Here is a 26,178-nt window from a genome sequence, read left to right on the forward strand (position 1 = left end):
ATCCCAATAACTACCTGTCTTTTCTTATAATTTCATGGATTCTTAACAGCAATTTTGTTAGGCATGATAGCTTTGTCGCACTATAATAGCTCCACCTTTTTGACACAATAATTTATTTTCGATCAGCCTAACATATAGTACTACAGTCTTAAATTCCAACATTGATTTGAAGCTTTTAACTAATTCTATGTATAATGTTGTGTTAATAATATACCCAAAAAAACTTTGGTAGCCATCCAATTCACCAACCAAGATAAAGTCAACTATGTACAAAAAACTCACATTGGAATAGTACCAACTTTTGTTCCTTTTGAACAATGGAAAACACCCAATTTCAATAAAAGGGAGTATTTGAATTTTTACACAATGTGGATTTTCCTCATCATTAGAAAGGAAAGAGATACTTGAATGAACAAGAAAGACGTTTACCTTGAGAATGGAAATAAGAAACAAAAAGAGCCAGCATTCATTATATACATGGAGGGATACCTAGTTTCTTGCAATAAATTTTTTTAGGCAATTGAGTTTCGCACTCCCCATTCCCACCGGAGGGGGATATTCGTTGTGCTAAAGCATCACTACATGCTCTCTAAAGAATTATCAACGTCTTCCCTAATGATCTCCATTTGATCATACTACCTGCCAATTACCAATGTACTCCAAATATATAATTAGCAAATCAGCGAAAAATGCCCAAGGAGATGATTGTCGTCATTCTAAGGCACAGAATCTTCCAATATGCATTGAGAGTCGGAGCCAATATCCACTTTCAGCCCTTTACCATGTGCAGCAATTAGCAAAGCTTCTGCACGGCCTGCAGGATCCACAAATTAAGAGCATAGAGAAGGCTAGGTAGGCAATGATAAGTACTGGGATCCTCTTCGAAAAACTGTAACAACAGGGTTTCGCTTAATATAGTAGTCTACTGGTCTAATCTTACTAGGCTCCTTGTTCTCTACCTTAAGTCATTACCATCTGATGCTTTTCTTTTATGGATATTTGTATCTTAACAGGAAAAGTATTCAGATGATGATCCCTTATGTTTAGCAATTTGTACGGGTTACTTGATTACAACTACCAAGTGCTTCCAATTGGTCACAAAAAGATATGATAAGCACTAAGCAGTAACTCATAAAGTCCACACAGGGTTTTTAGCTTCAAATGAGAAATCTTGGCTGATGCTATAAGATTATGACACCGATACCTTTCATTGATTATTGGGGATATCTATAACTAAGTCCCAGTACTTTAACTTAGGTCAATAATCAGGCAACCACACAACAAACCAGAAACCACTGATTTTGAATGCTGGCCATCTTCTCATATCTTCCTCCATATTCAGTTAACATCCGTAATATCACAAATTTTGTCATAATCATAACTCTAAAGACAGATCGAGTACCAGCATAAATAATTGCTCTAAGAGCACAAATAATTGCTGACACACAAAAAAAATCTTACTATAAGAGCAGAGAGCACGATTTTCATTTAGTACACTAACCATGATCTTTCTTCCTTTTCAAAAGGGGACTCATTGAGGGAAATAGAGTGGTGGCAAGCTCTCTGCTCTCATCCTGTTGCAAAAAGCAATAGATGATAAAATTTTAATTTCTTTCATTTTCTGAATATTATAGAGTTCTAGGTAACTGTTAAAAATTTAAGTGAAAGGCCAACACATGCAAAAAAATTAAATTTGCAATGCAACATGTGACAAAATGGAGTTGTTATCCGAGCCAAAATGTGGGTAATAAGATCATGAATTTCACAGAGATCAGGTGCACCTTGCTAGAGCGACTTCCTGTAAGTTTAAACCCATTCTTCCATAGTGACGCTGGAACTGGAACAACAGAATATCCTGAGGCAACCAGGACTCCTAGCCATAGACCATACCCAAATCCTCCACTCCACCATCCCTTAAGTCATAAAACAAGGTATGCTTTAGAAGTTGATGCCAAAAGCAACAAATCTAATTTAAGTTGATATCAGGAAATACAAAATAATAAATATAAATTCTTAGTTACTGAAAAGGCATGAAACATGGCAGAGTTGCACTTGCACCCCTTGATCTGATTAAAAGCAAACATGATACTGTGCTTTGTTGAAGTCGAGTTTGATTTAGAGACGTTGAAACTAGGGCAATATTAGGACATCATTGGTGGCACTTAACCAGCAAATATGCTTACCTCTTAAATTCAGGAATATCAGATTTTAGTGTTACAATTGCTAATGGTAGCATAAAAAATTTAGACATGCTACAATGTTTTTCCGACAGCACATGATCAAGTTAGTGCCTAATCAAAAGCCAGATCTGTAAAAAAAATTATATAGTCCAAAAATAGCTTGGTCATTAGACCGAGGAACATCCAAACAGGATCTACTAATGTCAGTATTTTGGTTTGCATGTGCTCAAGAGACAGAACAGACAATAAGGACATCACTAATGCATCATCTAGGAAATTATGTGTAGAACTAGTGAACTACATATCACAACCAGCACTTGCAAAATCAAGAAAGGCAAAATTATATGGAGATATTACCAATCAGCATCTATTGAACAAAATTATGAAATAAAACACAAATTGGATAATTACACAAATCATGAAGTGCTGATTGGGATATGCATAAGAAAAACCATCAGAATAGCAAGATCCGAAGTCCGAACAATGAAACCATAAAGTGAGAAAAGTACACAATTCATTTCAGAAAAAAAAGACTCTAGTAGAAAGACTCTAACCTGCTTACCATCTTGAGGATATGGAATTGATTGCTCTATGTACGCAGTGGTTCCTGAAGTGAAAGCGAAAACAGAAATAGGGACCATTGTAGGTCAAAATTTAAGATTTAAAAGAGAGAATACACGTAGCTTATTATAATATTTATCACATCTCAATATAAATATCAGAGATTGAGATTGTGATTACATAAGAAGTATACATCTTCTACCCATAATTGTGCCCTCCATGCTCAGCTCTAGCAACTCAAGTCCAAGACAAGACAAAAGTTGAATCAATGATGATATGGAAATAAACGACTGAATATTCATTTTAATGAAAGATAGGAAGGAAGACTTTTCAGAAACCCATAATCGTTACTCCCTCCGTCCCTCAAGAATATGCCTTCTTTCCTTTTTAGTCCGTCCCATAAGAATATGCACTTTCCATTTTTGGAAAGTCTTTTCTCTCTAATGAGGTGGGGCCCATTCTACACTAACAATACTTTATTTACTATTTCTCTCTACCTCTCTTTTACTTTACCAATTTTCCATTAAAACCCGAGCCGACCCCAAAGTGCATATTCTTTGGGGACGGAGGGAGTATATTTTAGTGATCTTCTAGCCCAAAAACATGCACTTAACACTTATTTGTTTTAATCAGACCAATAAAACAAATGAGCTTATAAATTCCTTATGCAGTGTAAACGTACCAATCGGAGCATCAACTTTTTGAAGCAATTGAATAATAGACTTTAGATCTAGACGTTTCCGTACTCTATTGCCAACGAGTACTTTCAAGTGGGGAGAATCATACACCTACAAGAAAGACGAGTGAAATGAAAACCAATATGCATTAACGGCAAACGGTCTTCATAACAATGACCGAGACATCTCCTTTTACTTGAAGTAATGACGTAGAATTCGTGAGAGTCCGAGAAAAGTCGAGAAATAAACTTTCTCAAATGTCTAAACCAGTGTCTACTCTCCATCAACAGCTACATACTAGTGCACCAATGGGCAAAACGCCCTTTCGGAATGTACATCTCGAAACTAAAGCTTGGCACGAGGAAAAGAAAGCACTTTGCACCCGAATTTGACAGAATTTTACATACTATCTCATACACAAAAGGAAGTCACGCGAGACAACAACAGTACAACTCTCAAAGCAAGGTGTACATCTTGAGCAAGCAGCAGTTGAACAAATAGAGTGAATATACAGCACCTCGGCGGAACTGTCGGACTTCAAAACGGCTAACGCTCCGCTGAGATCCGGGTCGACTCCGACAACCCACGCATTTCCCGGCCCGGAGTCGTGAGGAGGCCGAACTCCATCATATTGGGGCCTAGGGCAAGAGAGGGATTCCAACCAGTTCAATTTAAGCTGCTGGGCATCAATAAGCACCTTTTTAGCCCTAGCACTGCTCTTTGTACCGACAGACTTTTTTGAGGTGGATGGCTCCGGAATTGATAGTGTTTCGAGCTCTTGGGTGGTGGCGGCGGAGGTGGCGAGGAGTCTGGAGGCGGCGGGAGTGAAGGAGAAGAGGAGTGGCGGAGGTGGTCTGAAGGCGAAGGATGGGGACATCAAAAATTGGGGTTTTGGAGGGAATGTGAGTGCTGCTTCCATAGTTCCATTCAATATGCGTAAGATTGAAATGCTATTTCTAATCGCAATCATCCATAGCCTGCTTCTCTTCACGTTTCAGGTATCGATTATAATAGGCCTCACCATTTTTGACATGACACGAATTCGCACGAAAATAATAGGTGTGTATCAAAGCTTATTGAGTTCGTGTCCTTATCGTGTCGACATGATAACGACACGAAAATTTTGTGTCATGTTCGTGTTACACGTTAATATTAATATATTATAATATTATTATTATTTTATTTATTTTAAAATTTAAATTAGGTTTAGTCTAATGGAGCACCTAGTATTAGCGTGAAAATAGATTTTTCAATTTTCGTATTATTATAGTGTCGTATCATATATGTATTGTTATCGTGTCGTGTTGATCCGAAGTGGTTCGTATCGTGTTCGTGTCTGAGGGTAGCATGTCGTGTTTGTGTTCGTGTTTGGAGTTTTCTTAACGGGTCGTGTTAGTGTTGTGTCGTTAACATGTCGATACGATAACGACACAACACGCACGATTTGCCACCCCTAGATTATATTATAAGGATTGTGTGTTGGGAATCCCAAGTCCCAACCATCTATGGGTGCCTCGTTTAGTTGAAATCGCCGGTTCAGTTCGGTTCGAAATCGAATCAACAGTTCCGGTTTTTGAAATGTAACTGGTATTTGGTGGTTAAAATGGAACCAACATATCAGTTTTATTAGTCGAATTCGAATTTAAGGAGACCTTTTAAAATATAGGATCGAGACATACCAATTTTTCAAAATCAAAATTTTTTATCTTTTAAATACTTTTTTCTTATTATTTTCTTCCCAACATTTATGAATTGATAAAACTAGACACCTCAAATTTGAATCCAAATTCTCAAAAATCAATCAAAATTTCTGATCGCTCCACTTTTCCATATACTCTAGACGCGCTTCAACTCTGCTCCACAGTGTATGCAAAATTTGAACTCAGAACTTAGGTATGCTAGTCGATGCACATTTGCAGTGCTAGTCAAATAAGTAAAACTCCCATACGTGATTGACTTTTCAGAATATATGGGTCTAAATATTGAGTTTCATTAGGTATTGTCATTGTTTAATCTTCGGATTTCGTAATTTTATTGAAACCAAGAATATTGAGAAAGTCGAAATATTGCTTAAAATTGGCATTATTTGCTGCAGGACCAAGAATCAAGGAATATAGTAATTACTTGTGCAAATCTATCTCGGAAGACAAAGATAAGGTCATATACTCATATGCTTTGAAAAAATAAGTCAAGTAATTATTTGCCGCCTAAGCCCGATTCTTCACTTCAACGATTCATCACCTATTTAGCAAATTCATTCATTATATTAACTTCATAGTGATTTCATAATATTTTATTAGAACGACGATAAATCTAGACTGGCTATTACACATGTTCATAGTGTAAAAGTAAATGGTAACGGTTTAGCAACATTAAATAAATAAATCACAATGCTCAAGATTGACTAATCATACCCCATATCATAGGGTAATTAGGTTTAGAAATGACAAAGTAATATGTCACATGATGAGAGTGCTACTGCTACACATGGATGAATTGATTTAAGTGAATAAACATAGGAAAATATTAAATTAATACAATGCATCTAGCCCATGAGTTGAAAATTCTCAATGCCACACCCCATTTGTGAAAATGATGTTTACTTTTGGAATACTTTTTTGGCCCTTTGCTGCACAAGACACAAACAAACAAGTATAAAATTCCCATTTTTCCTCTACTTTTGATTCCTCATTATACAAGCAAGGAGTCAAACAAAAAAACTCCTTAAATTCAGTAGCAGAACACAGCATAATCACATAAAAACTCCACTAATTCTCATGTTGTGAGGAAAAAGCACTTCTTATTTTCTGCCACTCCCAACATTATTTAAACAAATAAACAGGAATATGGAATTAAAAAATGATGCACCTTGCCTCTATATGACTGCTCCAAGCAGCCCAAATGGCCACAGCATGGAGTTCTACTACAGCGCCCCGGCCAGCCCGAGACGGGCCATGTTCAAGGCCGGTGACGACAATCTGAGCTTGAGAGTTGATGAGTTCGAGTTTGGAACCAGCAAGAGGTTCGGCGGTGAGAGTGAGTCGCCGGTGAGTGGTGATCGCGGCCACGAGCGTGGGGATTCGCTCCCTGCCATGGCGTTTGCTGACGAGCTCTTCCTCAACGGCCTAGTCATGCCCCTCGAGCTGCCCCTCAGTGGCGTAGTCATGCCCCTCAAGCCCCCTCCGAGGCTGTACAAGTCTGCTCTGTCGTCGCCTAGGTCTCCAGCAACGGTGTGCAGGAGGATCCCGTTTGCACGGAAGAGTTCACGGAACGATGATTTTGATCCTTTCATGGCAGCACTGGAGAAGGTGCGGGAGGAAAAGAGAGGACGGAACAGCCACCACAGGCGCTCACGGTCATACTCCCCGTTCAGGGCTTTGTCCAGAAGCTCAACCACTGTCACGGATGGTAATGATGCTCAGAGTCACGGTCCAGATCTTTCGTGTGGAAACAGCCGCGTGGAGCCAGCACCAGCACTTGCATCGAGCTTCAGCGGACCACTGGACTTCAAGGGCTCAGCATATGCAAGATGGGTGCGCGACCAGACCAGGCATGGGCTCAGCCCGAAGAGCCCAAGCAGGTTACTCTTCAGACAACGAGTCAGACCTCTGAGTGTGTCGGATAAGCCTCCTTCACCTGCAGCAAATCACGTGGGAAAGAGACGTGGAAACGCAGAGACAAGTAAAGTCCAGAAACTCAAAGGATTGCTAGTAAAGTATGCATCATTCGGAAGAGGAAACAGTGGAGCCAAGCAGATAAAGACGAGCACAGAACTGCGCAACTTCAGTTATTTTGGCAGATTGAGCTTCAGATTTAAAGGAAATGGCCATGGTAATAATACCAAGAAGACGATACCTGCTAACGCAAAGATGGCTGTTGTACCATACAAGCCCTCCGCCACGTTTTGCTTAGCTTAAGAAGCCCATCATCAGGCTTTCTCCTTCACTATACCAGATAATCAATCAATTTTAGACTTTACATGAAGAAATGTATAATTTCCTGAGAATCTGAGATTTCCCTTGTAAAAAAAATAGCATCTCTAATATATATAAATGACAATGGAATAATATACACCATTCAAATTACATTTGCCAATGCTTATGATCTTGATGTACATTTGAGTCCCTAATGAAATTAAGGCTTCCTACAAGGAGCCTAAACAAGCTTAGCGTCGTGCCTTTTATCAGAAGTTTATCTGTAATCAAATGGAGGTGATATGCACAGTTGCAACAGCTCATCCATCGCTTCATTAAACTATTTCCTTTGAAATAGAAGGGGGGGTAAAATTGGTCCAGTTTTGGACCGTGCTACTTAGCAAAAAAACCACATCCGACTGCTGAAAATCAGGTTTCCTATTCCAATACTTCAGCAGGCCAGATCTTCTTCCACGTTGATATCTCTTCATTGCTGCAGAGTTTCCGGATCCCACCATAAAATCCATCGGCCTCATTCCCCTCTTCCCTATGGTTTTTCCTATCTACGTTTGTTATTCTCCAACGTGAACCGAGATTGTACTGGTTGAACTCCAGCACCACAGTGTCTGCAGCACAAATGTCATAATTAAAAAGAACCTAGGTCAAAACGAGCATGATGAAATCACTACCACGGATATAAGACAACAGGAACCATATATAAAGAAGATTTTTTTGGAGAGCCTTGTGTGCTCCCTACTTCCCCAGAAAAGCCAGAAAATATAGTCGAGCCCTCATTGCTAAATGTCATCACCCACCACTAAGGCATTCATTGATGCACTTTCTACCACTATCACAAATGGACACAATTGTAGTACTATTAAAAATTTAAAAATGAAGAGTGCAGCATATATATATATATATATCTGAGGCTACTTTTACTTGTAAAGCTTCAAGACTTTTCATACTACAATATAGATCGAATAAGGGTTTCAAGCGCTATATATTAAGAAGAAAATCAAGCAATTAATAGAGGCAAACACATGCAGATATAGATAACCTAGAATGTACCAGTAGTAAAAGAGTTTTATACATATCTTGGAAGGCCGCCCCTGAGTTAAAGTAAAAGTGCCACTTAAGCAGGCAGCACTTGTGGACTTGTTGGAGGAGACTATGACAAACTATATGCAGGTCTTTTGGAAGGACCGAAGGACTAATAGGTAGACCCGCATGTCGAAAAAATGGGAGTCAAGCTAGGGCCTACTTACAGTGGATAATATATTATCATGATAAAGGTATGACCACATTCCTAAATTCAACCAAACACTTCATTCCAAAGTGGTTAAGGTCAGCAAAACTGACGATAACCAGCCACCGCCCCCCTCAAGTTTGTCTAATTTTGATTGGATCCTCAATTGCTATCATGATGTATGGCATCACATAAAATGACAACTTCTTCATGGAATGCATAGAAGCAACTCACCACTTTCATGACAGTAGCAGTAATTGGGGTTCCCATCACATGTTTCCAAGTGGCCTACAACACCATACCACCAACCTGTATATAGTTAAGACATCAGTAACAGTGGATTTAAGTAAACAATGGATCTGGTCATATAATTAAGAAGAGATCCAATCCAATGGAACTTCTCTGAAAACTAAAGAATAAACCTGCCAACGTTGACAAAATTTTCTATTGAACAAGAACCAATACTATTGACCTTCCATTTTTAAAAAAAGTGGTATAGTGGAAAGACGAATCACAATCTAAAAGTCTTAATAAAAGTGTTCAAAATGCGAAGGGTTGACAAAAGAAGTTTAGATGCCATGATCGTTAAGAACAAGTCAATTACAATCCATTTAAGGAATGGATCTTTTATAGAAGAAAAATGCACTTGCTTTTTCAGTTCTTGATCTGGTGAACATGTCAGTCTTTCTTTGATGAAGTTTCCTAGAAAGATATTGACCATTTCATATCAATCTAATGCCTATTTCCTCACACTTTAAGAAAATGGAGAAGGCCGTTAACAGCATTTGAGAAGAAAGGGAAAAAGGTTGGATTTATCTTTCTACAAGCAAACACAGAGCTTATTAATGTACATAAATGGAGTGGATATGTGATACAACTAAAATCAAATTAAAGAACAGTATTATTGAGGTATAGTATGAAAAATACCATAAGGAAATTCTTTGTTTCTTCTCCATTGAATTTCAACATGATTCCCAGGCTTTAACTCATGTAAACAATCAGATTCATGAAGATCATATGGAGAAGTGTCGACAGGGGGAGCTCTAAGCCTATCCCATGTTATACCGCTTTCTGTTGGACTTGCTCTCCTTCCATGAGGCGGATATCTGCTCATTAACAAATAGACACACTTCAACAATATAAAGAAAAAAAAATCCCACAAAACTAATATTGACAGTTACAAACAAATGAAATTGTTGTCTTCCCCAAGAATGTTTCAGACGTGAACAAAAATTAAACTCTCATAAACCAGAAAGATAAAAGCAACTTGCTTAGATTCTACTATAAGATAAACAATAGGATACCTAAGTCAGCTAAATGCCAAAAATCTAATTAAATATGTGAAATTTTTGCTTAGTTTGCAAACATATCTATTGTTACCTGGCATGGAAAGTGTTGGTTTTCTGATCATAGGAAAGCTCAGTATCATAGCATGATAACATAAATCCAACATGGCCATTCTGCAAATCATCCCCAAACATACACTTCATTAGCAAACCTCATCATCTCTCCGCCAAAGGCGTTAAGCAAGAAATCGACTAACATCCATACCTCACGGTTGTAGACTTGAGCAGGGAACCAAAACTTGCCAGACTCGAGCGCAGTATACCAAGACATGAGGGAATCAACTTGAGGGAAGTTTCTCTTCTTCGTATTGCTGCTAAAACTGGACCGGATCAACACGATTGGCCATAGATGAGTTAGATAGCCAGGAAGACTATTCTGTTTGCCTTGGTTCGAACAGACCAGACCTTGTCCCGTAGCAATATACCATTGCCACTCCTTATATGCAGAAGGGCCAACAATTTTAGACCATTTGTTTTTCATGTGCTTCTTCCACAAGTGATCACTTATGCACCTCTCTCTCAAAGAAACACACACAGTTGCCATCCTGCAAAGCCCCTCCGGTGGGAGCTTCTCGAGAATGGCCTCTAACACAAGGTCAGGCAAGTCCAAGACAGACATCTCCCATGCCACCTCAACGATCTCCACCTTGGAACTAGAGTTCTTCTTCCTAGGTGACACTCTTGAAGCTAAAAGTGAGGAAATCACACCAAAAATGGTGCTCTTAACCAACTTGATCAACCACAAAAATGAAAAATCTTTCCAAAAACAGAGAGACAGCAGTCGCATCCCATGAGCCCATGGTGGGAGTGGCTTGATGGCAAGTGACTTATAGAAGAAGACGAAAGAGAAGCAGCAGGTGAACAGGAAGAACAACATGGCAAAAGAGGATCTAGACTCCAATCACACACAGATATATAAATATGGATAATATTTAAAGGGGGGAGGGGGGGTGGTCAAGAAAACTTAGACCACCAATACGGGAAAGCAATTAGCCTAGTAAAGAAAATGTATATATATAATTGTATATATATAAACCTCTTCTTCACCCACTCCTTGTTAAAAAGGAGGATAAGGGATCTCCGAATCTACATCAAGAATGTGTTCATACTGTCTCAGACGAAGCCCACCAAGCCTCAATTGTGGGCCTCGTCCAATTTCTTTAGAAGATGGTTATATGCTACTGTATCAAGAAATCGATTTCAAGACACCACTAAAATTCAAATCTTGGCAGTAAATCTTTGGGAAAACAAGAGAATACGAAAAAGGTTCAAACTAACTAAGTTGTTGTGACGATTGAAAAGTGTAGAAAGCAAACAGAATCTATCGTTATCAGGTTAGCAGATCTATCACAAGCTTCAGATATGAAACTTAAAAAAGAAGAATGCTGAAAAACCAGAATCCAAGGATCACAAATTCCAGCAATAAATAAATAAAGATGGCTGTGAATTTGCAAAGAAATGAAAAAAATGGATAAGAATAACCGAAATGGATTCAGCAATTGCACAGAAATATTGAAGAAAAGAGAGATCAGGGAGGCTTTCTGGGAATTCCAAGATGGGTGAAAGAAGAAAGAGGAGCTTTTGATTCTCGGGCTTCCTCTCCCACCCACAGAAACCCCTCTTTCTCTCTCTTTTCTATCTCTCTCTCTCTCTGTTGGAGCTGTGAATGCAGAAAACGGAGAGGTGCAAATTGCAGAACGGAAACAAAAAAAGGAAAAGCTGAAATAAAAAAGTAGTCTTTATAGTTTTAGCAGTTAAAATGGGAATCTGATCTTGACGTAGGCTTGGAGCAAATTTTCGGGCCAATGGGCGGCCCGCATAGTTTCGTAATGCGTAATGTTGAGTAAACTTCGGGCCGCCGTTGCTTATTTAAGAGAGAAACTAGACGTCATGCGAAATTCTTGGAGTTGATTAATGGTCTCATCAAATTATTTTTTTTGGTAGAAAAATGAATTAATTGTAATATTGATAAGCATTAGTGATTGTGTGGCTCTAATTCATGTCAACGTAATTAAATACAAATACGATCAAGATCCTTTTTTGGCAAAAATGACATGATCTAATAGAGTTGATACAATATAATTCAAACTCGGATCATACAATAATTCAATCAAGCTCATTGTATTATTGATGATAATGGAGGATCTAAGTTGTCCAATTCATGAGTATTATTGAATTGGACAACTGGTACTTGGTATAGTATTGTTTTTAAAAAAATGTGTAGAAATATGTAGGTTAACATAGACACATTTAATTTGACAATGAAATTGAATCCTACTATAGAGAAAATACTACTAGTAGGATAACTTAACATGATACGTGTGATGTTTCACATATTGATTTTAATGAAGTTTAATAGTAATTCATTATGGGATCCATTATAGGATGTCATCATCCTATGTGGAGTAAGCTACCTCTTTCCACAATTTTTGGCTTTCCATAAAGGGGGAGGCATTATTGGATTCCTAATTATTAATGATAATTAGTTGCAGGAAAGAAATGTTGCAAAATTTGAAGATGAAAGATGGATAACATTTGGATTCACTTTTATGTGCATAAAACCTTGAAAAGTAGTACTACTAGTAACAAATAATTGGTGGGTTTAAGGCTTGAAACGTGGCAAAAGAAGGGAAACATATTGAATTGCCCCCACTGCATTAATCTTAACTTAGACAAATAATGTGGAATCTATGGAATTAAACATTTGTAAGATTATACTCCATTCCGTCCCAGCTCAATTGATTGATTTTTTTGCCGTTATTTTTTGAAGATATAATGCACAGTTAAAATGAAGAGAAAGTAAGTAAGAAATAGAATATGAAGTATATAGAAGAGAGTTATATCTACATTATTCTCTTACTTACTTTACTTTCTCTTCACGTATTTATTACCATTTTCTCTAAACGCGTGCCGAAAAGCAGTCAATCAATTAAAATGAGACAGATGGAATAATATATAATACATCTTTGTTTTTTTCCTCTAATTTGGTTTGGCTGCCTTAAATGTTGTATGATTGTGTTGTACGTGTGGTGGGTATCATGAATCATGGTCATAATTCAAAACTACTTTATGATTTTTGTGGGCCTTTTAAAGCTTTTGTGGGAGTAGTTAAAAATCCATGATTGCGATTGCAGCCGCCGTTAGAGCCGAATTAGCTTAGGATAAAAATAAGTTTATGCCATCAGCAATAGGCTTGGGCCCGAGTACGCGGGCCGGGCCTGCCCAGACCGCAACACAATAGGACTATTACTTTTTCTTTATTTGAAAATATAGGTGTCTTTTAATGGGCACATTTCCAACATAAAAATCTCTTAAAATGGCACATTTCCAACATAAATCATTAATTTCTACATGATCAAGCCTATGCGACTAAATTAAATGATACCCCATCCGTCCTTCAGCGCACGTGTTTCAGTTTTTCACTTTGGTCCGTTCTTTATTAGTTGCATGTTTCACTTCACTTTTACTTCAATCAAAATCTCAAACAAGTAATCTTTTTGTCCCAATTAAATTGAGTCATTTCTTTCTTTCTTTTTTTGACGAAAAACAAAATATCCAATCTAGGGATGTCAATGCAACTCGCAATTTGTGAGCTAGCCCGAATTGCTCACAAAATTCATAGGGTTAGGGTTGAAAATTTATAGCCCAATAAAACTACAACGTGATTGACTCGCACTCGATTAACCCGCAACCCGCCAGAGTCAGACCCGAAAACCGATGGGCTCCGAAAAATTTATATTTTTCTATTTATTTCACCCCTAATTTGAAACTTCATCGATTATTTTTACAATATAAATAGACCTAAAAATGACTTTCAATTCTATATTGAATACACAATTATATATTAAAATTTTATTAATATAATGATAGATAAACGACTAAGAAACTTCAAATTAAAAAAAAATTATTTAAAATTTTCAAACATGCTTTAAAATTTCTCAGAATATGTTTATATTTTATTTTGCACAAATCTTAAATATTACAGGGAATAGAGGAAGTACTAAATTAAAATTAGTCTTGCAACGAACAGTTTCACACTTTCACAAATGGCTACTGCCCATTATTTCCAAAACAAATAATAATCACAAGGCACAAAAGAGAAACATGAAATTAAAACTCAAAATCAATCCTCTACCTATATTTGGAGATTGTCGAAGATATTGGTCTCCTCCTCTAATTTAAAATTTATAAGAATAAAACAGAATAATTAGATTATAAAGTATAGTGTCATCATGAATACGAATTTAGTTGCGAGGCGCAGGTGGTTGAGTCTGCACAAAAAAGAGAGCACGTGCAGCAGTGACGACATAAATCAGCAGCCCCGACCCCACAAACACCACCAGCACCACCACCGCCTGCACCGGCCTCCCTCCGCACGACAGCGACCCCAGCTTCACCCTTATGAAGTCCACGATCGACAGCGTCAGGAAGGTGCACCCGAGGACCGACCCGACCGCGGAGGCGGAGAGGCAGTACTTGAGGTGGTCCACGTTGATGCTGGCCCGGTGCGGGTCGGTGGGGTCCATGCTGTTTCGCAGGTTGATCTGCAGCTTCAGGCTCTGCGCCACGAGCGACGAGAACAGGAAGAAGCTGAACGACGCCACTTCGAACACGATCAGCCTCCTCACCGTCTCCCTGCTCGTGATGCACGCCGCGCTGCCCACCGCCGTCGCGTTCTCTGGGACGGTCATGGAGAACCCGATGAACAGCGCCATCGTGAAGAGCGAGTTCACGCTCACGATCCCGTCCAGGGCCGTCACGTGGATGCTCGTGTTCTTCCCCCCTCCTCCTCCTCCTGTTGTCGTCGTTGCGCCAATTTTGTTGTCTTGCATTTCTAATCTGAATGTACCATGATTACTTGAATTAGGAATACCACGTCATTTATATTTCTAAAAATGAGTAAGAAATGAAATACTACTATTAATATTATTACCTTGGAGAAGAGACAGGGGCGATGTTGTTCATCATTTTGTTTCAGAAATACTTACTTGCTATAATTTGATGGAATATGCTATACACTATATATATATATATATATATATATATATATATATAGAGGGTTGCGTTAAAGATAGAACCATTGTTAAGTGTAGAACCTAGAACTCTACATATTTTATTCATTGGATGAGGAAAAAATGACGGTCAAGATTAAAAATCATACATATTAGACTATGTTTTCACGACATTCCGGACTCAACATGTGAAAAAACTCACATGTTGATGGAAGAATGAATGAAACGAAGAAGAGTCCATGCATGCTTTATTTTTTCACTTATCTGCATTCACCCATTAATAATAGTTTTGGTTGTAATGGGAAGTTGTTGTGCAAATCAACACCATTGGATTAAAAGATCTAACGACCTCCGTTTGGCATTTGTTCTACGTTTAAGAATGGTTCTACGTTTAAGAATGGTTCTATCTTGATCACAATCCTATATATATATATATATATATAAAGAGGTTTCCCTATTTCAGTCAGGACAGGATACTATTCCTCGTGGAATAATTCATTTGGGACTGACCCGGTCAATATTTGGAATTTTAACCTCAGCGTTCAATAAAATAAATTGTAAAATGGAGTCACTAGTCCAACTTCATTTTCAATTCTACATTTATATTAAATTATGGTCCCCTCATGGGATTAAATGCGATATTGGACTTGTTGCTATTGAGCAAACGATTAGATGGGTCAAGTTAAATTTTGGATAAAAAAAATGGAAGGATGAGGTTGAACGAATTTTAAAAGCACGAAGATCATTTTAAGCGTGTTTTTGTTCTTTCCAAAACACGAAAGTTATTTTAAGATCATTTTAGTTTATTTTGATTAAATCGTAAGTGTGTATAAACTAAAAACAGTCTATAAGTTACCTCCATCTTATATATGATTGATCTTCGTGTTTTGAAATCCAAAATTCTTAAAATTTGCTAAAACACCTTTTAAAATGACTTCTGTCTTTTCGGAATTTGAAAATTTTAAAACTCAGTCTTATCCTTCAATTTTTTAATCTAATGATTGAGGTGGATATATAATTTTGCATTAATGATTGAGTAATGTTATGTTGTACAGTATACTAGTACTATATTTTATGAACATGGTTTATGATCATAATTCTTGTTCAGTCCTTAATATCGTTGTTTGTTTATTTTATATATTTATTTTAATGCCAATACCTACAAAGTTATTATTGGTGTCATAAAATCTACAATACTAATTAAAATTAAAGGCTGATGGATTTGTTTTTCTACTACTTCAAATTAATAAATAAAATAAGAAATTGACTTCGAATTTTTATGTAATTTATATGATTAAAAAGATCAATAATATATTCTAATGGTATAAAATATAAATTAAAATAATAGCACTAAGCTTACGGTAAACAAGAGTCCAATATAATTATTACGTAGCATAACACTTCTTATATAGCAATATATCGAATGAAATGAAACCCCAACTTCTTGATTAAAATTCTTAGTGATTAAATTATGTTTCATCATTCAGATTTAAGCGTGTACACAATAAATTATGATTTTGATGAACTTTCATGTATGTAAATCGACAAAATATCATTTTCGAATTGTACAATATATTCACGAGATAGGTACATTCAACTTGGTAACAATCCAAATTCTGTAAGAAATTCCATAAATACGCCTAATTGAAGAGCAGCCAAGTCTGAAATTGCAGTTGCATGATAATATATTAAATATTAAAGTTGCCAATGAAATTACAGGTGCATGATAATATATTATATATTAAAGTTGCCAAATCAAGATAGAAATTATCTCGAATTCTTGTGCCTTGTTGGAATCACAAACTAAATTGCAGCAATTTTCTGAGTTATGATTGTCCATTTGTCCTAACATCATCATCCCTCCAATTTTTTTTAAATTGTGATTTGTGAGGAGAAGAAATTAAAGAGTACGTCTTGAATTATCACTACAATAAACTTATTTTATAAGATCACAAAATTAAAGATACTATTACTTCTGTTGAAATTTTAAATTTTTTAAAAAATGGTAAAAATCAAGCTAGGATATATGCAAAGAAAATTACCCTTAAGTTGAGGATAAGATATAAATAAGATATAAATATAATTATTCATTACACCTTAATTCTCTTTTGTTTTGCTCTAACGTTTTCGTTACTGACCTTTAGTTTTAATTGGGACACCAAGATTAAAAACGTTTTTTTATGTATATATGGTATATTTAAGAACAAAATTAATATTTTTAATTGACTAAAAATGTCGGTAGATATTTCATTTTTTATAGCGTACGAAAATGATGTTACTTAATTATTTCTAGAAGATGAAAAAAAATATGGCATCTAGAATTCCTTGCTACATTTTCTTTAGGTGTTTTGGATAACTACACCACCATAATATTGGAAATATAATCTACATGTAATATTGTTAATTAAGACGTAAGAGAGCTAGTACTCTATTTGGTGTTTAAACTTTGACAATTAAGCTAGGCTTGTGGAGAAGATAAATTCTGATATTGACTATAATGATTCATTAATCATTTGTTATTCGATTATTAGTTAATTCTAATTTATATGTTAATACTGTTAAGTTTCGGTTATATTATTAACTATGTGGATTAGGCATAGCCAATAGTTTTGAAATCTTATTTATTCATCAGTTAATCGATAATAATATTCATTTTTGGGAACCACTAATGTGGATTTTAGAATCTTTGATCCTAAATAGGATTCATCCATGTGGCTTAAACACAAAATAAAACCGTTGATTTTAATGATGATGTTGGTCTTATTTGTTGAAATTTGATGAATACGGAATTTTAGTTCCGAAGCTACTTTTCAATTTTGTTTCTTGAATTGATTTATCTGATCTTGTTTGCTTTATATATTTCCACTTGTTATAAATAAAGATAATCCTATTTGTCCATGGTAATTTAATTAGTGTTCAAATTGCAGGACTAGAAGTTAAATCTTGAGATTTAAAAATAATTAAATAATTATCATATGCCTGATAATGTTTCATTAAGAGGATGTTTTATGTTTCGGCGAATAATTTATAGGCGTGTATAATTAAATTAACCCAATCGACATTATAATTAAGGAGAAATTACTATATTTTAATATGACTAATGCGAGCCATCACTAAATTTTGACTGAGAAAAAAGTGATTGGTTAAATTTTAGTCGGGCCTCTCATTTTCAACTCATTTTATCGGCTACAACTTAATTCACCAACTTTGATTATTTTACTACATTTATTTATATTTTAAAACTACAATTCTAAAAATAACACATCAAAAGTTCTAAATTTTAGTCCGGCCTCTTTCCACAATTTTATTGTCAATTTTGGCGACTTTCCTATCGAGGTGCATATAGGTAACTTTCATTGAGTGATTTCATGTCTTTCCTTTATAATTGGATATGAAACTCTACCTTTCCCAACTTGTTTCATCTCATTTGTTTATTTGCTTGCTTTAATCTTACTTGTTTTGTTTCTTTTCAATTATTTCATAGATAAAAACTTAAAAAATACTCTTTCATAGTGTAAATAGTATTTTAAATCCGAACTACTAGTACTTAAGCCGGTAAGTTAGTCTCTGTCGATTCTATAATTTCAACTTGCCGCTTACTACTAAACCCACACTTGCAGGTGATTTTCCATTCTAAAAGTAGTTCGAGTCAATGTATTAGATCAGAAAACTCTAGGATAGAGAAGTTATCTACATTAACAAACTGAACCACTTGTACAACTAATGTACGTATTGATTAATTTGTATTGATTTATAATACTGGAACGTATAAATTTACTAATTACAAAATATACAAGTGTAGCTAGACGAATTATAATTACCCTTGTGAAGTTGGAGTGGAGATTTGTTGACGTAAATTTTACTCTATCTATAGAGACGAAGGTTTGGTTTATTGTCACTCCAATGAACAATTTTGATTTATGGATTTCATGTATGATTCACCCACGCAACATTTGTATATTAACCTTTTCATCTTGTTTTTTTTATAAAAAGTGGGATCTACAATTTTACTTTTTGCTAATCTACTATATTTGATAAGCAAATTTTTGTTCACGGCATTAGGCCTAAATTTATTGGCTCGTAGTGAAGACCACATATATGCGTCTCTATTGATCTCTTTAGAGATTTATAGGTATGATATTTTCTCATACCTTAATTTTCAGTACGATATGCATAATGACATTAACGATGCGGTATACCGTCCGACTCACTCCTAGTGTCATCCTTGTGCATGAGTCTATATCGTTCTAAATATGCAACATGCATACACTAATTATAAAGTGAAGTGAAAGTGAAAAAATTACCGCTGATAAAATAAAGTCTTTGTCAAAAGACCTCTGGTGCTATTTATTTTCACAAGATACCACGAATATACAACATGCATTCATTAAATATTAATTTGCAGTTCACTCTTTTTTTTAATTAAGACTAACTATTACTATAAATGATAAGTTCAAAATATATAATTTTTAATATTGTTTTTTTTCAAATAAATATTACTCTTGATGTATTGTACTATACATAAATATATTTATTGTTACCAACATAAAATTTTAAAATAATTAATGTAGAAATAAAACGTGATAAATGAGATGAGACATTGAATCTCAAAAAAACAAGTACAATTGCACTAATGAATATTCAGACCCCCTTGAAGTAGCGTTCGTTTGTTGGTTTTTGGGATATTTCGCACCGTGTGATGGTTTCTTATCTTACTCTCTCATGTCGTGGTAATCTTTTCCTTTCAAATAATTTTCTTTTCAAGTGGAATTTACTCATCTGAATTGTACATGCACTTATTCAACTAAAAGTTAAAACAAATAGTATATTCATTAATTTAATTATATATGAGAATGGTAGCTAGCATGATATCATTAAATAGCTTAGATAAAAAAAAAGGTTGACAATGATACCACAAATAAATAATATACGGATTATAAATCTTGATATTGAAATCTTGCGCCTTAAAAGTCATGTTTACGTTTAGAAGGAATTGACTTATTGGGCTAATCTCATAAGTAACCAATTATTAATTGTTGGATTAAATAAAGTGGTGCGTGCATATTAATTTAAGGGTATTATCAGTTCGAGCAGTGATAAAGGGCAATCATGCATTACTTAAATGCATAACTAGAGAATATGAATATAGCTCATTATAATAGTGATTTATTTCACTATAAAGGCATTTTAGTTCACAACAGTAATTTGAAATCACAGAGTGAACTAGAACGTCATTATAGTAAACTAAATATTTCACTATAAATTATAGTGAACTAAATCATTCTTATAGTGAACTAAAACCGTTCTTATGGTGAACTACATTCGTGTTCTCTAGTTATGCATTTAAGATTAGTTATACTTTGATCATCTCTTTAAATCACCAACTTTGGCAATTTTCTAATTTTTTCCTAACTTAAAAAATAGGAAATTGTATCACAAACTTTAGGAATTTGTATAATTTTTTCAAAACGGGTCATCCGGCCAAATAATTGTTCTTACATGTTGACTCACTTTAAATTTTAACTAGCAAATCAACCCATAAGTGTATGTGGCTAGTGTAGTACATGGCCACTAAAGAATATTATCACCGTAAAGCTTATAGTACTAAGACCTGAATATTAAGACTAAATCTCGATCGACTAGTTATTAGTGAGCATTACCCCTTAATTTATAGACTTATTATTATTATTATTATTATTATTATTATTATTATTATAACATGAGATCGGAGTCGCACATCATATTGTCATCTATATAACGAATGTTCATTAGGCAATAGTATTATATTTTTTGTTTTGAAAGAGAAATGTTTTATTGTACCTTAGTACATATTTTACTGCCTGCCTCAATTCGCAAGACAAGTAATTGTGCGATATATTATAGGATGAACTTTAGTAAAATTAATGTGTGGGGAATAAGATTAATTTTATTTATCTAATAGTAGTATTTAATAAAAATAAAAATAATTAGAATTGGCCTTAATTTGAGTTAATTTATTCTAATAAATAACGAATCAAATTTAATTAATTAATTACTTCAAAATTATATAATCAAATTTGTATGCTACATAGATAAAACTTATCAATTTTAATACAAATTAATGCTTATGATCATAGTGAACTAGGTCTGATTTGTTGGAGGTTGATTATTATGCACAAAGAAAGCAGCACGAGCAGCAGTGACCACATAAATCACCACCCCGGCGCCGACAAACACCGCCAGCGTCGCCACCGCGTAAACCGCAGGAAAACGAGCCGAGCTTCACCCTTATAAAGTCCACGATCGACAGCATCAAGAAGGCGCTTCCTAGAACCGATCCGGCCGCGGAGGCGAAGAGGCAGTATTTGAGGTGGTCCACCTGGATGGTGGCCCGGTCATGGAGAACCCGATGAAAATCGCCATCGTGAAGAGCGAGTTCACGCTCACAATGCCGTCCAGGGCCGTCACGTGGATGCTCGTGTTGTTGTTCCCGCTCTCGGATGCGTCGACGGCGTCACTCGGATTTTCTTGCATTTCCAATCTGTACCTATGAAAAATGACTGAACTAGTGAGTAAGTAATAAGAGAAATTATAGTTTTTCGAAAAACATATATGATCTTATTAAATAAAATTGCATTCAAAATAAATACACCGCACTGTTTATCAGCAACTAAAAAGACTCAAAAAGAAAATAAAATGGAAACTTGAAAATTAAAAATAAGTTCATAAAAACAGTTAATTAGAATCCATTCTTGCGAATTTCAAGTCATTTTGATATAAAATATGTTTTGAGCGCGTTTTCAGCATGCGTCTCATATCCAGTATCATAATATATGCTTATATTTAGGATATGAATGAATTAAAGTTACCCGTATAATAAAATTGGATCAGAGGAGATGATAGGACCACTTTTGTTCATGATTGTATTTGTTTCTCAAATTACCAAATATGCGATCGATATATGCCGTTAATGTATACCATGTATATATAGAGGAAATGACACGCCTTATTTTTATATGTTTATATTATTTGTTTGATTAACGATGGGTTGGGGATATTAATAGTAATACATTAATTTTTATAGTGAATATGCTATATGTCAAAAGTTCTAAATGTGGCGTGTAGGACTTTTTCTGATGCTACTAGCTGTATGTAAAAAAAATAATTTATTATAAGTAAAAGGATGGAACTTACTTTTGTTATTTTTATTTTATATTGCGATATTGGTTTTAAAAATTATAAATTTTGGGTGAATTTTGGTGTTTTTCCCTAACTTTGACAAACTTAAATAATAGTGTCAAATTCCACTATAGTTCATTATTCAAATCCGAAAAATCTACTAGGTATACTTTATTCTATTAGGCACACATTAATCAAGGTTGAATTCAAGAATTAAACCGTCGAAACTTGAAACGATGCCGTTTCATGTATGCTTTAAACTAAGTCACGTAGATTTCACAGCTAGCCACATATAATTAAAATTTTCGAACGATGGTATATATATTTTGAGTGTATATGTTTAAATATGAATTTTATGTGCTTTTTATTGTCACTCGCAATGTGCTCGGAATATTGTTGGAAATTTGCGAGCACTTTTGGTGCTCGGAGGTGTGTGCTCGGAAATGAGTGTTTTTTTAATGACTTATTATATGAAATTATTTTGAAACTGCAATACATTTCCAGAATTTCACCATTCTTTTGGGTAACAAATACTCCCTCATTCGTTTAACATTTTTGGCTGCACCAATTTTAATAAAATGATAGGTGGAGTATATATTTTTATAAGTATAGGAAAAGTTGCATGAGAGATAAATATTAGTTAAGTGCACATCGATTTTTATGATGGGTCATGGCTAGATTCTTCTATAAATAAAGAGTACGTGAAGTTAAATTATAAAGAGGAAAATTACTGTTTTAATAAAAAAGGAAAATTTGCAATTTTTTTATAGACGGTATTAACTATTGGAAAATAATGGTGGATGAATGAGTATGGTTAGTTGTAGTACATAGCTCGATTTTTTGGAGCAATTTGCAAAATACCAATCCTTCAAAAACGTAATACAAAGCTCTGAAGTTTAAGTTTAAGGAGTTTATTAATTCCATATTTTTAATCGGACGTATTTCATACAAATTTCCACACCACATCAAGTACCTACACGTAAATTTTGGGTAAGAATAAACAAAATATCTAAGAACTAAGTATCTAAAAATTGTAGCTTAGTTTATAAGACGCTTCTTCTCTAAATAATATGTCAAGGGTTTAAGTCATCACAAGGTAAATTGGAAACCATTATTAATCACATTTAACAAAAATAAGAACCAAATTTCTAAATGCAACTAAATCAAAATTTTAAAATTTGTTAAGATTAACTAAATCAAAATTTTAAAATTTGTTAAGATTTTTTAGACTTTCGATTCAGATCGGAATAGTTTTACTTTCAAAATTCTGATTTTCAAATCAATTTAGATTAATATATATTATGATAAACTTATTTTAGGTTTTATATTTTTTACAATATTTTAGATTTTTCTTCGAGTATTTGGATTTTTATAGTTGACCACCGAAGTGTAAATGGGGACACTTTTGAATCTTTAATGAATGGGAACATTTTCTAAAGGTCAAATAAAATTTATGAATCGCTCTAAAATTTAGACCATAACAAATATAAATATAATTGTGTTTATTACGCGTGTATAACATTTCATTGTGAATTTTATGTACTTCCGTGTACGTACATAAATATGACAATAAAAAAGTATTTTGTTTGAATTTGAGAATATATTCTCGTTCAAGATCCATTAAATAAGAAATAATATAACGATGTTAAAACATGATGGTAATTTCATGTGTATACATATTTAATTAGGAATTTTATGAACTTTCGTGTACATAGATATTCAAGAATTATTTTAAAAAATGAGAATATATTCCGAAATTTCACGGCTCCATTAGATTTTAGTGTACTAAGTACTATAATTTAAGTATACATTAATAAAAAAAGGTCAATGATTTATAGTAGTATATAATAAATTTGAAAGTGATTTGGATGATCATTTGATTTCTTGAAAAATACTAGTAATGAATCCAACTATGATCATTTTTTATTTCTTGAAAAAAAATAGTAGTAACAATTTAGTTAAATCTTTATTGGAGTACATAATCTTTTAGATTCCCTTAATTTTCCCAGTGTACGTAATCCTTAAAATATTCAAAATCTAGGTTCGAACAAAATTATTCTTTCGAATAATTTGTTCTTTAATTTATCTGAAAACCAACACATAACAAAAAGTATAAAATTTTTAATACTGATATATTCAAACCCAAATACACCAATATATATTTGTCAGTAATCAAGATCTTCAGATTCCAATCCATCATATTAATCATTTTTTTGTTTTTTCTCATTTGCATACAAATTAAGTATGAGCTTGCTGCTATAGTAGGTTCAATATCAATTAGTGGACTAACTTAGATTTGATTTTGGATATCATAATCAAACTATTCATAGTAGAATTTAATTATGTTAGTTTGGTAGATTGAATATATGATTCATCTCATCATTTGACTGATCATGATAAGATTTTGAATGTTACGGTAAACTTTTTTCTATAAGAAGTACTCCTACTTTAGTTGTATGTATATATATTATCTTGTTATTACTAGTAGTATTAGATTGCATTTTCGTGTGTATTTAAATATCCACACGTTCAATCAAGTTAAGGTGCCACTTCTTTTAATCCGTATGAGATTTTATAATCCGTTATTTTGTATTATTATAATTTTTTCACACATTATTTATTTTTTCCTTTAATATTAATTGTGTATATTTTAGTTTAATTTTGTAGTAAGAATTTGTTACACAAAAATATGATATGTAGTTATATTTAAAATTTGATTAATAGAATTGATATATTCAAATTTGGAATATACTATAATTTTAAATTTCTATTTATTAAAATAATAGTACTCCGTCCGCCTCCATTAAGCGTCCACTTTTGTCATTTCCGCTCGTCCCTCATTAAGTGTACACTTTCACTTTTATTATAAATGATAAATATGTCTCAAATTTCGTTAACTCATTTCACTCACATCTATACATATAAAAAAAGTCCACTCATATTCTACTAACTTTTTCAACTCATTTTCTTTTACATTTCTTAAAACTCATGTCCAGTCAAAAGTGGACCCTTAATAAAGAATGAAGTTAATATTAGTTATGAAATATTGTATTATAAAAAGTTGTTTTATACCATAATGAGACACAAAAATATGGGACACTAAATTGCATCCAGAAAAAAACATGACTCTATCATATCTATGTATATAATAATCACTTAATATTTTTGTACGGAGTATATATTACTGGATAATAATGAGACTAAGAGCATCCACAACCGTGCTCTTACCAGCGGCACGGTTGTGGGCCCGGGCGGTACTATTCATGCCTGCTCTCTGGCAAGAGCACAACACCCACAATTGTGCTCTTCCGCAAGGACGAGCACAATTAATATAAAATTCAATTAAACAATAACATTTCCATAATATTAAAATCCATTTAAAAACCATAATAAATATTACAAATTACAAATAAAATTAAAAAATACATAATTAAAATCCTAAAAATTAAAAATTACATAATTAAACTCCTTAAAATTAAAAATTACATAATTAAAATCCTAAAAATTAAAAATTACATAATTAAACTCCTAATAAGACTACGCATCCGGCGGGATCAACCCCAATTGTTTTTGGAGACCTTTTATCATGGTCTCGTGTGTTTCAAGTTGCGTGGGGGTCATAGATGACCTATCGGCCATATTGAGTTGGCTAGCCACTTCTTCCGAGCCGGAGTCGGATAGGGCTACCGACCTTGATCGTTTGGAGGAGCCGCTAGAGGAGGATGTTATGCCTCCCTTATACTTCGGGTGCGTCCGCGTCTCCTGCCAAACGTTAAGATATTTGAACGACTTACCGTTCATGGATTGGTAGGTGCTCAGCGCGGCGGTGATGATGTCGACCTCGCTTCGGCCGCTCCCGGCATTCCGGGACTCCTGGATGAAATAGCCGTTGAACTTGCCAATTTCTTCGTTGGCTCGGCCGATGCAGTTGAGCACCATACTCTCGTTGCGCTCGATCGTTCCGGGCGGCCCTGTTTGCATTGTACCGGCTAGAGACGCGCCACCAAAAGTGATCGCCGGATTGGTTCGTTCCAACCACCGCATCTTCGGAGATTTCCAAGTACGCCTTGAACAATCTTTCCAT

The 26,178-nt window shown here is 34.5% G+C and overlaps 3 protein-coding genes across 3 annotated transcripts; all 3 read right to left on the reverse strand.

Annotated features, from left to right (window-relative positions):
- Positions 1 to 443: 443 nt before the first annotated feature.
- LOC121750602 (Holliday junction resolvase MOC1, chloroplastic-like) lies at positions 444 to 4,419 on the reverse strand. Its single transcript, XM_042145163.1, has 6 exons — positions 3,936 to 4,419; positions 3,424 to 3,529; positions 2,735 to 2,787; positions 1,782 to 1,913; positions 1,502 to 1,574; positions 444 to 814 (listed from the first exon to the last, which is right to left on the reverse strand). Exons 1-6 carry the CDS (start codon positions 4,386 to 4,388, stop codon positions 717 to 719), a joined length of 915 nt encoding a protein of 304 aa, XP_042001097.1. The 5' UTR covers positions 4,389 to 4,419; the 3' UTR covers positions 444 to 716.
- Positions 4,420 to 7,437: 3,018 nt separating this feature from the next.
- On the reverse strand, positions 7,438 to 11,757 carry LOC121751860 (F-box protein At2g32560-like). The gene is made up of 5 exons (XM_042146654.1): positions 10,130 to 11,757; positions 9,959 to 10,038; positions 9,506 to 9,684; positions 8,813 to 8,887; positions 7,438 to 7,958 (listed from the first exon to the last, which is right to left on the reverse strand). Exons 1-5 carry the CDS (start codon positions 10,799 to 10,801, stop codon positions 7,771 to 7,773), a joined length of 1,194 nt encoding a protein of 397 aa, XP_042002588.1. The 5' UTR covers positions 10,802 to 11,757; the 3' UTR covers positions 7,438 to 7,770.
- Positions 11,758 to 13,962: 2,205 nt separating this feature from the next.
- LOC121751038 lies at positions 13,963 to 14,936 on the reverse strand. The gene is made up of 2 exons (XM_042145746.1): positions 14,858 to 14,936; positions 13,963 to 14,763 (listed from the first exon to the last, which is right to left on the reverse strand). The coding sequence occupies exons 1-2, from the start codon at positions 14,890 to 14,892 to the stop codon at positions 14,169 to 14,171; spliced, it is 630 nt and encodes a 209-aa protein (XP_042001680.1). The 5' UTR covers positions 14,893 to 14,936; the 3' UTR covers positions 13,963 to 14,168.
- Between the last annotated feature and the right edge of the window lie 11,242 nt (positions 14,937 to 26,178).

This window comes from Salvia splendens, chromosome 10 (genome assembly GCF_004379255.2).
Source record: "Salvia splendens isolate huo1 chromosome 10, SspV2, whole genome shotgun sequence".
Classification (NCBI taxonomy): Eukaryota; Viridiplantae; Streptophyta; class Magnoliopsida; order Lamiales; family Lamiaceae; genus Salvia; species Salvia splendens.